Source organism: Phycodurus eques, chromosome 8 (assembly GCF_024500275.1).
Source record: "Phycodurus eques isolate BA_2022a chromosome 8, UOR_Pequ_1.1, whole genome shotgun sequence".
Taxonomy (NCBI): Eukaryota; Metazoa; Chordata; class Actinopteri; order Syngnathiformes; family Syngnathidae; genus Phycodurus; species Phycodurus eques.
This window is the reverse complement of record NC_084532.1, coordinates 10,549,932-10,565,654: the sequence shown is the minus strand read 5'-3', so window position 1 is coordinate 10,565,654 and position 15,723 is coordinate 10,549,932. Positions and strand designations below refer to the sequence as shown.

General features: G+C 40.0%; 3 protein-coding genes across 3 annotated transcripts; all 3 read right to left on the bottom strand.

Moving 5' to 3' along the window:
• Positions 1-1,389: 1,389 nt before the first annotated feature.
• On the bottom strand, positions 1,390-7,101 carry lrrc15 (leucine rich repeat containing 15). Its single transcript, XM_061684536.1, has 2 exons — positions 6,854-7,101; positions 1,390-5,149 (listed from the first exon to the last, which is right to left on the bottom strand). Exon 2 carries the CDS (start codon positions 5,140-5,142, stop codon positions 3,439-3,441), a length of 1,704 nt encoding a protein of 567 aa, XP_061540520.1. The 5' UTR covers positions 5,143-5,149; positions 6,854-7,101; the 3' UTR covers positions 1,390-3,438.
• A 2,954-nt stretch (positions 7,102-10,055) lies between these two features.
• On the bottom strand, positions 10,056-11,699 carry LOC133406711 (leucine-rich repeat-containing protein 15). The gene is made up of 2 exons (XM_061684537.1): positions 11,605-11,699; positions 10,056-11,373 (listed from the first exon to the last, which is right to left on the bottom strand). The coding sequence occupies exons 1-2, from the start codon at positions 11,624-11,626 to the stop codon at positions 10,124-10,126; spliced, it is 1,272 nt and encodes a 423-aa protein (XP_061540521.1). The 5' UTR covers positions 11,627-11,699; the 3' UTR covers positions 10,056-10,123.
• Positions 11,700-13,554: 1,855 nt separating this feature from the next.
• uts2d (urotensin 2 domain containing) lies at positions 13,555-14,377 on the bottom strand. Its single transcript, XM_061683059.1, has 5 exons — positions 14,278-14,377; positions 14,059-14,163; positions 13,947-13,984; positions 13,755-13,842; positions 13,555-13,616 (listed from the first exon to the last, which is right to left on the bottom strand). Exons 1-5 carry the CDS (start codon positions 14,375-14,377, stop codon positions 13,591-13,593), a joined length of 357 nt encoding a protein of 118 aa, XP_061539043.1. The 3' UTR covers positions 13,555-13,590.
• Between the last annotated feature and the right edge of the window lie 1,346 nt (positions 14,378-15,723).

Below are 15,723 nucleotides of genomic sequence, written 5' to 3'. Positions count from 1 at the left end.
TGTATCCCGCCTCCTGCCCGATGATAGCTGCGATAGGCTCCAACGCTCCCGTGACCCTTGTGAGGATAAGCTGCTCAGATAATGGTTGGATGGATGGTTGTTTGTCTATACGTGCCCTCTGATTGACCAGCGACCAGTTCAGGGTGTACTCCACGAATATTCTCATACATCCAGGTCATTTCATTCTCAGGGCATTGAATCGATTGCAACTGGACTTCTGGTTAGACATTTTGTTTCTCATCCGAGCAGGCTTCATCAGTTCATGCAACAATGCTTAGTTAGGATTTGCTAGCCAGAGTTGGTGTGAAGAAGGTCAACTACTTATGCGCCAAGTTGGATGCATGCCCCAAACCATGTATGGTATCATTCTTTTGGAATGCAAAAAAGGAGAGTCATTCGGCTGCCTGGCCGAGAACCCACCGTCTGCCCACAAGGGTCATTAAGCAGAAACTTTTTTAAAAATTTTGATCTGTGCTTTGTGTATTAATAACACAGCTAATGACCTAACTCAGTTCCTGTTCAACATTCTCCCTGAATAATAATGCAAAACTGAATGCAGTGTTTGAGAACCATGTGATTTATAAAAATCAAAGTTCAGTCTAATTTATTCCCATCAATATCTATTTCTACTTTCAATGCATAAAAATGTGTTTTTTTAAAATATATTATTGTTAAAACTACTTGTCAAACTCAGTGTTGTAATACTGACATGTGTCATTGTATACTGTAGCAGCCTACAGGGACGATTCTAGATACAGAGGTTTGGAGGTGCAGGGATTAATTTAAAGGGTGGTTCAAATCAGCAACCCCAAAAATGGGCTACAAACGCCTATGGTTGGGATGTAGGGACACACTTTACCACTCAAAGAACGCACGCGCCCACACACAACATGTCTGTCTTTGACAACTGTGAACCTGTGAAGCCCTTTGAGACTCTTTTGTGATTAAGGACTATCCAAATAAACTGGACTTGAAAATAATTATAAAACAGGTATGCCATGGCGGGCAATGGGTAAATGAAAAAGATGGCTGGAGAGATGAAAAAAAAAAAAAAAAAAAAAGATGGCTGGAGAGATGAAAGATGGAGCTGAGGCGGCGTGTGAGCATTTTTCCATATGCGATGGTGTTGTTCCACTCTCTCGTGCATTTTAGGGTCACATCTCTCAAACGCCAGCTGAACCAATCGGGCCTCTTTTTTTGGAGGGGGGAGTGGGGAGTATCGTGGACTTGTGGTCTGATAAAGCACTGCCTGTTTGTTGTTAAAATATTACTTTTCAACCAAGTACAGTATTTTTGAAACACTTTGCTAGCTCGTTAAATAAAGACCACACACAGTAAAAAAATAATAATTCTAAAGATCTCTCAAATTTTGGGAGTACTTTTATTCACTTTAGGGGTGATTCAGCACAGCCAAAAATGGGTTCATACATGCCTATGGCGGCTTACATACTTTCAGTGCATAACATTACCCCAAACATGGAAATATTTCCTCCTTCCAAATATGATAAATGAGCTTTGACAGCTAACGAAACCAAAAGCAAATGTTTCAGATGAGTTTAAATATAATGCGTGACTATCCCATGTGGGTGTGCATGTATTTATAAGGTATCAGCAGCAGATGTCAGTGTAGCAAAAGTAAACAAAAGTCAGCCATATATAGTGCTAAAGCTTCTAAAAACCACACACTTCAGTTTAAGTCTTTAAAGGTCAGCTTCTGATATAAGAACACAGTTCAATGTTGATGTGACAGAGTGTGATATATGTTGGTGCTTCGTAACTGTTAGGACTCAGAGGTTAAAAGTGAAAAGGTGAAGGTTTTGCTAGCTGTTAGCTCATGGCCACCGTAGCAGATGAGGTGAGGCACTTCTCCTTGCTCTTAAGATAATACATTTGGATGTGTATGTATACTGTAGTACGGAAGCGTATTGCATTCCCTTGGATTAAAAAAACTCCTGTTTTTCTGAGTATTTTTTTGAGGGCTTTGTTTTTTTGAATATTTTTTTTTCTGTTTTTTTGAGTATTTCTTTCTGTTTCTCTGACAATTCTTTTTACCACCTGTTTTTCTGACTAATTTTTTCTGAGTTATCGGGACACATCGAACTCACGCGAGAACCTGCAAACTGCAAGTGACTCTTTGCGGACTCCGTAGTAAGCAACATGACCGGCTTATTTAGTTTGATCAAGTTTTATTTTGATATGGGTTTAAGACACTGGGAGATACTCCTGTCTTTGAGTCACATAGATGGTATTGTTATTAGTTTGTCGACATTATGCAGGCCCCTGCGGACTTTGCATTTGTTCAGGAGGAAAGCCCATTCAGAGCTGCTAGATACAGCAATGTTTGTCCAGAATCAGTTGGACAGATATGGTATCCTCCATGGATACAAGATGATGCATTTAAAATACATTCAGGCTGGCTACATGGTGACTCAAGAGACGATCAGGAGACTGATGAAAATACTGGACCCGCATGGTGTGCAACTGAGGCGCGAGAATCAGCTTCGCCGGCGGATGTACCACAATCCCGGCCCAGCAGTAATTCGCCATTAGTGAGTCCGCAAAGAGTCACTTGCAGTTCACAAGGTCTTGCGTGAGTTCGATGTGTCCCGATAGGGACAGGAGTTTTGTTTTTGTTTTTGTTTTTTTATCCAAGTGAATACGCTTCCGTACTGTAGTACTGTGAGTTAAAGCTACTGTTTAAAATGTGACATTGCCCATACATACAGTATGAGTCAAAAATTTACATTGCATGGTTCAAATAATTCTGATGTCTTTTCCTCCCATGTTGTCCTTGTTCTGATATGGGTCATGGCAGTGTAAAGAAAGAAAAAACATGCATGGAATCAGATAGCCTCCAATCAGAATCAAGCCTCTTCCAAATGTGGACAGAAATGTAACTGAAGGATTGGATATATACAGTCAATATGGCATTGATGATGTATCATAGACTGAAGATGTATACACAGCATTGTGGACCCAAACAACACACTCACCTTAAAAAAAAAAAACAACAACAACAACAGAAGCAACTAAATGGTATGATACAATTAATATTCTCATTATTTATTGTTGTTTATGTCTGTGTTGTCACTGATGTTAACTCTTGTGTACAGGTGGTTCTTGGTTCACAACGTTACATATGTATGAAGGTTTGAGGTTACGAATGGCGCGCATTTAACTCGTTTGTGTATCAGCGAAAGAATATGTAGTCATGTGGCACAAAAAGGCATGCTTAGTCACTGCCTATATTTTATTTTTATGCTGTACTGTAACTGATTTTCATACATTTACTGTAATTTTGACTTTACTACTGCGTTAGTGTAGGTTAATCATTAATCAGTTTTGTTTTTTTGTTTTTTTAAATTGCATATAGGCCCTAAATCAAAATAGTGCACTGTAACCTGCAGTGTAAATCCATCTTATGTTGAGCAGTCTCATTTACAGCACAGAGTTCCTGCTCCTGTGGCCTATATGTCCCCGTCCTTTCTTTTTCATCCTCCAGTATAAACAGCTTATGATGGTGGCACTTAAGATTACTGTGGCGACAACTGCGATGACAATGAGGATGATGGAAGTATGGTAAGGAACATGTCCCTCCTCGCCCTTTCCGCTGCTTGTGACTTCATACTCTGAGGAAGATGTTGTTTTGACAGCAGGGGAAGAAGTGCTTTTTTTCACTGGTGGTGTGTTTGGTTTCTTTCTCCTCTCCGTTGAGGTCAGCGGTATTTGCTGTGTGGAACTCTGCAGCCCCAAGTCCTCTTCTGCCAGCCAGGTAATCATCTCCCCACTCAGACTGTGGGGAGTATCACACACCACTAAGGTTTGGTTGGCCTTGGATGGGTGCTTTCTCAGCCAGTTGCTAAGGGGCAGAATATCCTTGTCACACCTCCAGGGGTTCTGCTGAAGAAGTATCTCTTCTGCCACAGAAATAGCGTCTAAGTCTTGCTGTGGCAAGTTTGCAAGAGTGTTATTTCTCAGGTCTATCTGTCCCAGGTGACTCAGGCCTTGGAGAAAACCAACAGGCAGATGATTGATGAAATTGTGCTCCAAAGAAATGTTTACCAGGCTGGGAAGACCTTGGAATGTCCCAGCTTGCAATGTTTTTAACAGATTGGTGTGAAGCGATACTTCGCCTAGCTGTTCCAAACCTCGAAAGGCTCCTGTAGATACATATTTAATCCGGTTGCGGCTGAGCACCAGGAGATGCATCTGAGTGAGATTTTTAAAGGTGTCATCCTCTAAACGACTCAGCTTGTTGTCATACAGCCACAATTCCTGCAGGGCCATAGGACCAAACACACCTGGGCCAATGCTTTCCAGCTGGTTTTCATACAAGGAGATCTGGGCAAGCATGGGAAGGTGTAAGAAGAGTCCTTGTGGAAGAGTCCTCAGTTGGTTGTTGGAGAGAAACAGCTTTGTGAGTTTTGGCATCTTGGAGAACAGGTCATGTTGGAGATGAGTAATACGATTGTCCTGTAGGGATAATTCCTTCAGGTTTCCGAGGTCATCAAAACTTCCACTAAGTATTTCCTGTAGCAAATTTTTATTTAGTCGAAGGTATTCCAGCTTAGAAAGCCCTTTGAATGTACCACTAGGTAACTGAGTGATATAATTTCTTGCAAGCAACAGATACCCTAACTCAGTCAGAGGGTGAAAAGTTTCCATGGGTATTGAGGTCAGTTGGTTCTGAGTGAGATCAAGGGCAGTAAGAACTTTGAGTGGGGAGAACCATTTTTGATGGAGGGCCACGAGCTTGTTTCTATTTAGATTCAGAGTCTCAAGCTTGTGAAGATTTTGGAACAAGGCATCTGGTAGATCTTGCAATTCTGTTCCAGTAACTCCTAATGCTTTTAGGTTCACGGAGGAATCAAATGTGCCTGGTTGAACCTCCTTCAAAGCAGTGTCATCAATAGAAATCCCTAATGCATTAGTTAGAGAAGTAAGGTCATCTGCTTTCAAAGAGTAGATTTTGCAGTTGGAGAAGTAGATGGCAGTTGTAGATGACGGGAGAGGAGGAACATTTGAGAGACCGATGCATAACATTTCGTCTCCCTTACATTGGCATCCATCCGGACACGCCCAAACAGCAACGTTGAGGGAACAGAGAAATAGGAGCACATGGAAGATCATAGGATGGTCCATTACGTCCCTAGAAAAAGACACATAAATGTTGGATTATCTGTATTTTTTTTCTCTCCAAAGAATGTATCTACCAATGTATCACTTTGTACAGTACACATTCTTACATTAAAGGGGACATATTATGCCAAATCAACTTTCTCTAGTGTTTTGGGATGTAATATTGTCTCTATGGTGCCACATTAATAAAAATCGTCCACACATTCCTGAGTTCCAGACATTTTTCTCCTGAAAGGCCTGAAATCCAATTTCTCAATCTGATCTAGGTCACTAGCAAAGAGCTCCGCCTGCTTCTCCGCTCCCGAGCCAGCACCGTCAACATAACAAACTTGTGTCCTCTCACAAGTGGGTCTTCTACACGTAGGCAACCAATCAGAGGAAAGGGGGCGGTCTTAGCCAAATATGGACAAACAGGATACAAAAGTAGATCCACCAGAAGTAGCTATAAGAGGGGCCTTTTCTAGACACTCGTATGACAAACTCAAGTTTTGGTTTTGAAATGAAATTCACACTTTTATACGAAGTCTATGTTCGAGAGTTACTCTATGGAGGTTTAAATAGCCATAATATGGGACCTTTAACCTTATATTTGTATTCATAAATCGGACCTTGACTTATATTTCGATCCATTGCTGATTTAACTTGGTTCGCCTATATTCTGGTAATGAATCACTCATTGATTGTTTCTTGGGTCAGTAGCTTTTGGAGTTGTTTGAAAAATTGCCTATTATCATTATAATTTGTTGTATACATGAAATGATAGTATGCCGAAATATGACAGGCTCACAAATCATTAAGTCTGGGACACTGCTTATCGTTTTGGCACAGGAGGTGTCCAAAGACTGTTGTTGTTCACCATGACCAATTTTACCACATAAATTAATGTCATGTAATGGGTCTCACGACTGATGTAAAAGTATTTGTGGTGGGACAAGATATCAATGTCTCTCATGGTACAATACAGATATGCCAGCATCAAATGCTGAATTATAGACTGTGATTCCCAGCCAGTAAATGTAGAGTATTATTCATGGATGGGGTTTTTCTTTCAGTTTTTTTCTCATGACTGCATTCATTCGCTGTGCTATGTCTTTTCCGTGAGAACTTGTGGTTTCACAAAGATGCCTTCCCATGAGCAAACCCCCCAGGAAATTAAATGGTAAATTTCCACTGACTGGTGCATTATCCAAGTAAAGTTTCCTTTTTTTTCTTTTGAGCGGAAGACTGGTGATATGTGACACAAACATAGCATCTCCTCTCGAAAAGCTACATTTTGTAATCGTGTCATTGGACAAAAACGTTCCGCTTTGGTTCACATTACAACTCTACTGCATGGGTGTGACCATCCGTAATGGAAGAGTGTGCCAAATGTGGCTAAACCATTTCTACTTCCCCATGAATCGCTTTGATTTTTTTTGTTCCTCGTATGACTTACTTGAAGAAACAGAACTTTGATACGCCCACTTTTAAACCTGCATGTATGTATGTATATGTGGGCGTGTGTGCGTGCGTGCGTATGTATGTATGTATGTAACAGAGAACCAAATTTATTGATCATCTTATATTTAGGGTCAGTATTGTATCATCTTTTCATGTCAGTTACTTTCTAAAATAAAATAATCAAATCATCACTCTTATTGCCAAGTCTTGGAAAGTATGATGCAACAAATCTACTAAACACACGCAAGTTCACACAGCGGTCTGCATTGCTTACCTTGAATGGTGGCAGATGATTGAACACACACAGGGAGTTGGTGTTATCTCTAATGCACACCCTGCCTTCCTCTGAAGCTTATGAGATCTTGCAATGAAAATTTCACACGCACACTATCACATTTTCTTGGTCTTCATCATCACACGGATCCCTTCGTCCTTCAGTTTTTTTTGGTCCGCTCATAAAATGTGGCGCTTGTGACCCTCGTCATCATCATCCCCGTTTCCTAACAGTCCTCACTGTTTCTGCCGCACATGTTTGTTAAATGAGGGCGATTGGGTAAAAGGGGAAGCCCCACCCTCTCTGGTGTCAGAACTGGTTTGAATGCACATATTGGACTTTTGTGCTCTTGGAGTCGCCATATGTTTGCAATTAGTTGCTTGCAACAACTGTGTGCGTGTTCGCTTTTCTTCTAGGAAACAGATGTTGTATCTGAGATTGAGGTTATGTGAAGAGGAAGTTTTTATTGTTGTATTTTTTTCAGACATTGTTGTGTGCATGTATTGTTATCTCATGCAATGTATCGCTCCATCGAGGCTTGGTCCAGATTACGATGCTCTGAATTTCAATGCAAGGAAATGCCTATTGTATATATCGTGTGGCTAAATGAGACTCACTGAATCAGTTCTTTTATAACATCCTAAGAATGTGGAATTACAAAATGACATACAGTAATCTGTTTTTTTTCTGAGACTTCGGAATTTGGCTACAAAATGAAATATAAAACTTCAAGTCCACAGTAAATAATCAGGAGAGGCTGGGCAGCAAATTTGAACCTAAACAAACCCCTTCTTTACCACAAAATCCAGACTGGAGCCACACTCTGGATTTGTTGCTGCAGTCCCTGTATAGTATGAGGTGTTACCTTGTGTCCTATCACATTAACGTTATACTCATTAGTACTTTATACTACAAAAGAGTATTAAGGCCACACTAAAAAATATGATAACATGATAATACGACAAGAATGAAAGTTCCAAGTTAATTTTGTTCATTTTTAGAAAAAGTCTTGATATGACTAGGAAAAACTCGAAATTTTCCGCAGTAGTACATGGTGACAATGCAACAATTAATCACTTAATGTTTGGGGCACATCATCTCGTCACTATTACTCTTTCCTCAGAAATATTTTATTCTCATCGCGGAAAAGTTGATCAGTTTGAACATTAAATATCTTGTCTTTGTAGTGTATTCAATTAAATATAGGTTGAACATGTTTAGCAAATCATTGTATTCTGTTTTTATTTATGTTTAACGCAACGTCCCAACTTCATTGGAATTGGGGTTGTACTTCTCGGTAGTATCATCCGAGTATGTTCAATCTCACACACATGCACACACACACGCGCGCACTCACGCACACACACACGCGCGCACACACACACGCAAACACACACACACACACACACACACACTGTGTATAGTATATACGTATGTATAGTCTTAACAATTTCAGTCCTAATTATTTAGAAATAAACAGGGAAGAAGTAATTAACATAATGTTACTCTGGGGTTTTATGAAGAGTTATTGTCACAAAAGGTTCTTTATTTATGTTTATTTCAATGTTAAAGCTTCAATGGCTGGACATTCTGCAGAAAAACATGTACTCGTGATCCTCACAGGGTTTACAAGAATGAAAAACGTTTGATTTTTTTTTTTAAATCATTGTCCTCCAGTCCAATGAAACTTTCATCCCATGAGTCAATGCTTTTTTATCTTTCCGCTTGTTTTCGACTGCACCATTTCCCCTATCGTGTGTGTGCGTGTGCGTGCGTGCGTGTGCGTGTGTGTGTGCGTGTGTTGTGGGAGTTGGTTTATAGCTCCTGTTGTGTAAAGCCAGCCTACTGGAAAGTCCTAATCACCTGTTGTCATGGCAATGAATTTGGGAGCAGCTCACTAATCACTAATTCATCCTCCTATTGTTTGGAGTTTGTTTTAAAGTTATGGAATTTGTGGTATCTGGAGCCATGATGTAAACGTTGAAATCATTTTTGAAAGCTTCAAAGACCTCACCCAAATGATAAATAGTAGAATATTATTATAACGGTAATTGTGGTGACTGTCGTTGTGAGCACGACATCATACCGCTGCACCACTTGTTACTCTCTGGGTAAGCACAGCCATTTTCCTCAGCCGAAATTGTATAAAAAAGATGCCCCTTTAGCTTCCTGCTTGCCTTGAGTGTCTGAGTCTCTATTGGGAAATATCTGCTCTCCGTCCTTCTCGTTCAAAGAGGAAGTTTGATAGTCATGTCATAACCACAAGTGCCTTGGAATATTTTTGTGAACAGCATTTTTCATATAACTATTGCAGACTCCTCGTTAAAGTTTAAAGACAGAAAAATGTTTTATGGGAAAGAACATTGCATCGCCTCTCTCAAATTACTCTTATTCAGTAGTATGATAGGAGAAACATGAGAGATTTAAAATGAAATAATTCAAAAAAAATCCCAGGTAATAATGCGTCAATGTTACATTACAAAGGGTTTCAGAGATCTTGATCCATTGCCAGCTGTTTGAAAGACAGTGCAGTTAAATTGTATAAAAATGTGAGGCTTTACAGACATGGGAAAATGTGCACATTTATCACTGCGTATAGTGTGTTAAGCTACGGTATTTTAAAAGAACAAGGTGTAAATAGAGCACATTTAATTAATAAATCATTTTCTCTTAACATTTTTTAATGCAACTCCATTTTTATACACAACAACAACACAACATGTTAACCTTCAAAATTGTGCCTTTATCTCCTCCACCCTCTTGCTAAGAAGATTCATACTATACATAGTACAAAGAATGAGCAACATGCCTGTGGCCAAAAGAAGAATATGAGAAAGCATGCGGAAGCCTGCCAAGGCTATATTCGAGGGCAAAAACCACACGTACACCCAACCATTGTGATAGTTGTGGTGGATGAATTCGAGCCCCTGTTCGACTACCAGTACATCATAAAAGGGTGGTGAAATGTCGTAGGTGGAGGAAGTCTCATGTGGTCTGACACTGGGTCGAGGTTTGTGTGGCGAAGCCGCTGCTGTTGCTGTAGGGCTTGTCGTAGATGGCGCTTGAGTCGGTTCCGGTGTCACAGTGCAACTTGGAGTGGCTGTAATGTTGCAAGTGTTCAACTCCTCATCATTTAGAGAATCAAGGGTGCGCAGTATTTGGTGCTTTGGACTGTGACAAATCACATTTTCACTATCAAGTACAAGATGCTTGTTATGTCTAATCCATCTTGCAAAACCTTTGATGCTGCAGGTGCAATCCCACGGGTTGTCACTCAAAGAAACCTTTAAAAATGTATTGTACTTGAAAATATCTCCTGGAAGGTTCTTGAGATGGTTTTCCATCAAATCTAAGCTTTGTAAGTTTTCCAAGCTCCTGAAATATGTTTTTAGGTAGGTTCTTGAGCGTGTTGTTATTGAGGAGTAATATGTCCAGTTTGATTAGTCTGGAAAACTGTTGTGGATGCAGCTGCTGGAGGTTGTTGGATTTCAGTGAGAGGGTCTGCAGTTCAGGAAGACTGGAAAACAGATTTGGCGGCAACTCACTTAGCCTGTCATTAAAATGCAGTTTTAGGATCTGCAGCCCAGACATGTTGGCAAACAAATTTCCAGGTACTGTGATGAGGTTTGTGTCATACAAGTAAAATTCTGGCATTTCAGGCATGTGTCCCATCAGCTCATCTGGTAGTGATAAGAGTGGGTTCTTGTAAAGGGTTAGCTTAAATAGCTTGGGCATGTGATAGAAGCTCCTCTCAGGTAGAAATTGAAGTTGGTTTGAAGACAAGGTGATATTCTTCAACTTCCTCAGTGGCCAGAACACCTCGGGGGGAATAGTGGCTATATTGTTGGAGTAGATATGTAGATACTCAAGGTTGACTAGTCCATCAAAGATCCCAGGTTCTAACGTCTCTAATTGGTTTTTCTGAATGTTGAGCATGTTAAGTTTGATCAACGAGCGAAAGCTAGTAGGTGGAAGTCTTTTGAAGTAGTTACTGCCAATGTTCAATATCACAAGGTTCATCAGTCTACTGAAAACCCCTGAGGCAAGACTGGACAATTTGTTGTAACTCAAGTCTAGATCCTGCAATGCAACAAGTCCTTCAAATATGTCGGCAGTAATGGTCTCCAGTTGGTTCCTATTTAAATGGAGCTGCTCCAAAGTGATAAGTGGGCTAAAAACTCTTGCAGGAAGCGAGGAAAGATTGTTGTATGACAGCTGGATGGACCTAAGTTGCGGTGCGCCATGGAAAGCCCGGGGATGGACAGCTTGGAGGTGGCTAAAAGTTAGACTAAAACGCGTCAGAAGGTTCTTATTCTCCAGGCTTCGCTCACTTATGACGTGCATGTTTGTGCTCTGTAGCTTCAGTGTATACAGGTGAATAGGCAGTTGTTTCGGTGTATCGATGATGGTACTACCTAAGCACGTGACGATGCCATTGGTCGAGCACATGCAGACGCTGGGGCAGGCCGCATTGCAGGTGAAGAAGGTCAGCATATAATAGACTAGAATCCGCACCTTCACTGCACAAAATCATGTTAAACCATAAATTAATACATAGTAATGTTCATGTTTTACAGCTGCATGTGAATTTTCAGTGGAATTGTAAAGTATTCATATAAATCTAATTACGTGAGCAGGAAAACAGTTTAAAAGTCTGATAGAATGCATATTTTATATATATATATATTTTTTTTTTTTATTTGTTCATTTCAAATAACAAATACACTGCAATGATTAAATATTCTACTGACCTGTTAAAAGAGAATCCATCATTTGATGTTTTGTGCTTAGATTGCTCAGCTCTGGACTGATCTTGAAGCTGGACAGCCACTGTTATGCCTGCCCAAAACTCATCAAAAGTAGAAGTCCTACAACAACACAATGTGTTGTCACTGATAACGAGTCAAGAATTGCACACAGCATTGCTGGATCATTTCCTTGTACTTATATAGACTGATGTTTTATGAGGCCAAAATAATGTAACTGGGTGTAGGGCAGCTAGCTGACTTGAAATAGTGACGTCATTACTAACAGTGGGAGTAAAAAAGTAATGCTACTATCTTTTGGACCGCTAATGCAAGTAATAATGACTGTAGTAACACTGTGGTATGTTTTATTGTCTGTTTTATAACATTAACTGTGATCTCTCCTGGCCAAATGGTTCCAGGCAGTGATGACAGATGTGCTCACTCACAGATAATCCCAGTTTCCAAAGGATTTACTAGAGGGTCCCATGTTTTATTGTGTTGGTTGTCCAGCTTCCTCCTCCTCAAATATGCTTTCAAAAAAAAAAAAAAAAAAAAAAAAAAAAAAAGCCAGTGAACCCTGGCATATTAGTTTGGATTTTTTAAATATATTTTTTTTCCACTTTAGGACTTGTATCTTTGGCCACATGATAAAAGAGTGTACACTTTACGCTTTTTATAGCACATTTCATTCACAAGAGCAATTCAAAGTGCTCAACAAAGCAATAAAATGCATCCTAAATAGAAAGGCTGTAGCCAAACCATTCATTACTAATGCAGAACAAAATGACTACAAACTGTATATATAGTAAGTTTTTTACCTGCTATATGGAACTCACTGATATAAATACTTGATCGACGAAATGTACCCTCTTTCCTCCACCCTAAATGTTTGTAGCACATTATACTACTACAATACTTTTTAAAAATGTCCATACATTTGCTCGCGCTTAATCTTTATGCTGATCATTTTAACAATGAGTCGCATAATTTGAAGATACATTATTTTTACTGGACAAGCAATAACATACTGTTCTTTCAATTCTTCACTGCTTTGTCAGACGAAATCACATGGTTTTACAGCCTGTATTGAGGTATCCATTTCGACTTGAGTTACCAAATATGGTTCCTTGTCCAAAAACATAACTAAATACATTACCTGTGACTGCTTTACTGGATTTATTAATGAGCACATATGTTTTTAAGGTGTTTATACTCAGATTATGTGGGCAGAAAAAGTTGCTTTTGAAATATATATATAATATACTGTAGTCTGCAGATGTTAAGCCTGTTTTGCTGAGATTCAGGTCTTTTCACAGTAGCTCTCCCATTATTCTGACTAAACCCAGTGACTCAGTTGTGTCACACTCCTCTAAAACTTCACTGCACGTGAATTCCCCTGTCACTGCAGAGGCTACACCACATGTCGGATCCCCTTTACTCAAACAGAGAGCTCCAGTGTTTCCACAAGCTTTACCCCGTTTCATATTGCAGCTATAAGTCCTAGGATGCTCACTAAAATATTAAATGTCCTGTCTTTTTCACCAAAGATCTCTTAAATCATACAAACACAACTTCACGTTCACATAATAATGTATTTATTTGTTTTTAAAGGAACAATGTATTTGTATTACCGGAGACAGATGTAATGCTTGGTGGCAATTTACAAAATTGTTATGCTCCATTCTGCCACAAGAGAGCACCATGAAGACACACAAAAGCGGGAGGCAAATAATAGCCCTGGTGAGTTGGCCTTGGTATTTTGGTATTTTTGGTGAGTATCAGATGATGTGCACATTATAGTCTTACAGTGGCAGTCGCTTGATGAGAGCAACACGAAGCGACGATTTCTTGATGACGCTGATTAATGATGGTCTGTATTGCTTAAAGTAACAGTGTTCGCATTAGGGGTGTTGTTGTTGAGGGTTCTTAAGGCTAAATTGGGCTTTGCAGCAAGATTTCACAGTGGTCCTCATACCCCAGAGTCCCATCTCACACACAGTACTTCCAGAAACAAGCTGTAGGGGAATAAAGGGGGGGGGGGGGGGGGGAGTGGGGGAATGAATTTGTGATCTTGTACAGGACATTGGTGCTACCTAAAATTAAAGCAAGAGGTATGTATCCAAATGAATGCAGAGCTAATAAAGGCGACCTACGTTCTCCCCTCTTCCTCGTAATCGGTTTGTCTACTAAATTGACTGCGATTTCCTTCTCCAGTTCCAGATCATCCCTCAGTGCCTCCAACTTAAAGAAGAGATGAGTATTAGACTTGTAACACCATTCAAATTGAAGCACAGTGTGTCTTGACTACCTGGGATTAAGTCAATATGTGTTCGTAAATAACTTACCTCTTCTAAATCAGCTAATTTATCAACCAGTTCAAGACCTGTTAACAGAAGAAAACATCAACCTCCGAGTAACATCCCATTGGTTTAATTTCTTCATTTCCAAATGTCTCACCTGGGCTGTCATTCTTTTCAACAGGAACTAAGCTTTTGTGCAGAAGCAGTGATAGAATTTTGCTCTGGATATCTATGTCATCTTTGGGATTCAAAACATGGTTACCTGCACAGACAAAAAAAAAGACAACATGGAAAGGAAGTGAGCCAAACATCATCTTACCTGTTACATTTAAAAGTTGCATTTCAAACACTGGATACTGAAAAGAAATTCACATACCTGTGTTAAATAAGTTCCTTCCTTGCACATCTATCACACCCTGCAGTAGTAACAAACCCAGGAGTCCCAAGATGTAGTTGACAACTCTGACCTTATCCATGACACTCAATGTATGGTCCCAGATGCAGCGCTGTGTGAACTCCTCAATCTAGTGATTCTCCTCCTCGTTTCCATCCCTTCAATATAAGTATCCTTTCCGAGGCAGGGAGGCGGAGCCAGTAAGCCACTTGCGTATTAAATCAATAACATGTCACTTTTTGTGTCGTCAGTATAGTCAACGATGTCACTGGGGCTATATTGCAGCTGACGGAAATATGACGTTATAGGCAAGGCCAGTAACTCTATATCACTGTGGCACCAGCAAATCAAGCATAGAGAGGAAGTAATCAATCTGCTTGATGGTTATGATCGAACTGAATCACATTTTTTGGCACTTGCAAGTCTTTTTCTTTTATATTAATTAATTCCTTAAATAGCATCATAGGATTATGTTGGTACAAGGGAGTAGGGCTAAGTAAATTGATTCTTTCCCAAAGTGCATTATAGCAAGAGATGAGCTCCACAGTCTTGGCTGCAGGACTCATTTGGAGACGTGAGGAACATTTATCACGCCAGCCGAGCCAACTAACCAGGGCCTCACTATATCACTATACTTTGTGCGTCAAAGAAGCGCTGCCAGAAGAGCAGGTATCATGCGAGCGTGGTGTTAAGGAAATGAGCTGGCGGGCACCAGATGAATTTGGCTAGTCAGGGTATCATAAAAGTTCCTGCTTGCCGCCAGGCTTCGGTCAAGGGCCTGTTGACATCTTGCATCTCCGTCCAAGCACCTTTTTGCGAATCTATCACTTAAGTTATTCTGCTACTGAACTTAAATGGAGCACTGGGACTCAATGAAGAGTGAAGCGACGTTAAGCTAAATTAAAGGTCAGAGATGGCTCTCTGCGATTGAAAGTTTGTGTCGTAAAAAAAAAAAAACTTGCAGTTGTGACAAACTAAAGTCATTGATGTCCTACCTATCTATTTTCTACCAGTTTTCTAGTTTGGAGTCTCAGGGGAGTTGATGCGGTGTACATCCAGGACTGATTGATGTTTTTCTGTCCTAGTGTTGTCGTTGTTGAGATCCATAGTGTTTGCTGTTAGGTCAAACAGAAAGAAGGATCTGTATCCCTTTTATGGTGGAACAGTTTTACTGTGCCTCAGTGGAGCTTTTAAGCTGCCACTGTGGTTCTTTGTATTCTGATGGATTTTTATTGAAAATTTCAGTTAGACAGACCAAAGCTTTAAAGGGGAGTGACAGAAAAAAACAAAGGGGAGGGACAGTAAAAGACAACTAAATAATATCGGAAGAAAAGACAACAAAAGACAGGGCATTAGCTGTCATAAAGATGAGGAAAGTAAGTCATAATATGCCTAGTACAATGACACGTTAGATTCAAGTGTTGTCAG

What these genes read in the sequence shown, in the direction of transcription:
- lrrc15 (XM_061684536.1), bottom strand. Translation starts at nt 5,142, where the DNA reads ATGGACCATCCTATGATCTTCCATGTGCTCCTATTTCTCTGTTCCCTC.
- LOC133406711 (XM_061684537.1), bottom strand. Translation starts at nt 11,626, where the DNA reads ATGATGGATTCTCTTTTAACAG. An exon ending in GATGGATTCTCTTTTAACAG is followed by an intron (nt 11,374 to 11,604) that starts GTCAGTAGAATA and finishes GATTTTGTGCAG; the next exon opens with TGAAGGTGCGGATTCTAGTC.
- uts2d (XM_061683059.1), bottom strand. Translation starts at nt 14,377, where the DNA reads ATGGATAAGGTCAGAGTTGTCAACTACATCTTGGGACTCCTGGGTTTG. An exon ending in AAGGAACTTATTTAACACAG is followed by an intron (nt 14,164 to 14,277) that starts GTATGTGAATTT and finishes TTGTCTGTGCAG; the next exon opens with GTAACCATGTTTTGAATCCC. An exon ending in TGAAAAGAATGACAGCCCAG is followed by an intron (nt 13,985 to 14,058) that starts GTGAGACATTTG and finishes TTCTGTTAACAG; the next exon opens with GTCTTGAACTGGTTGATAAA.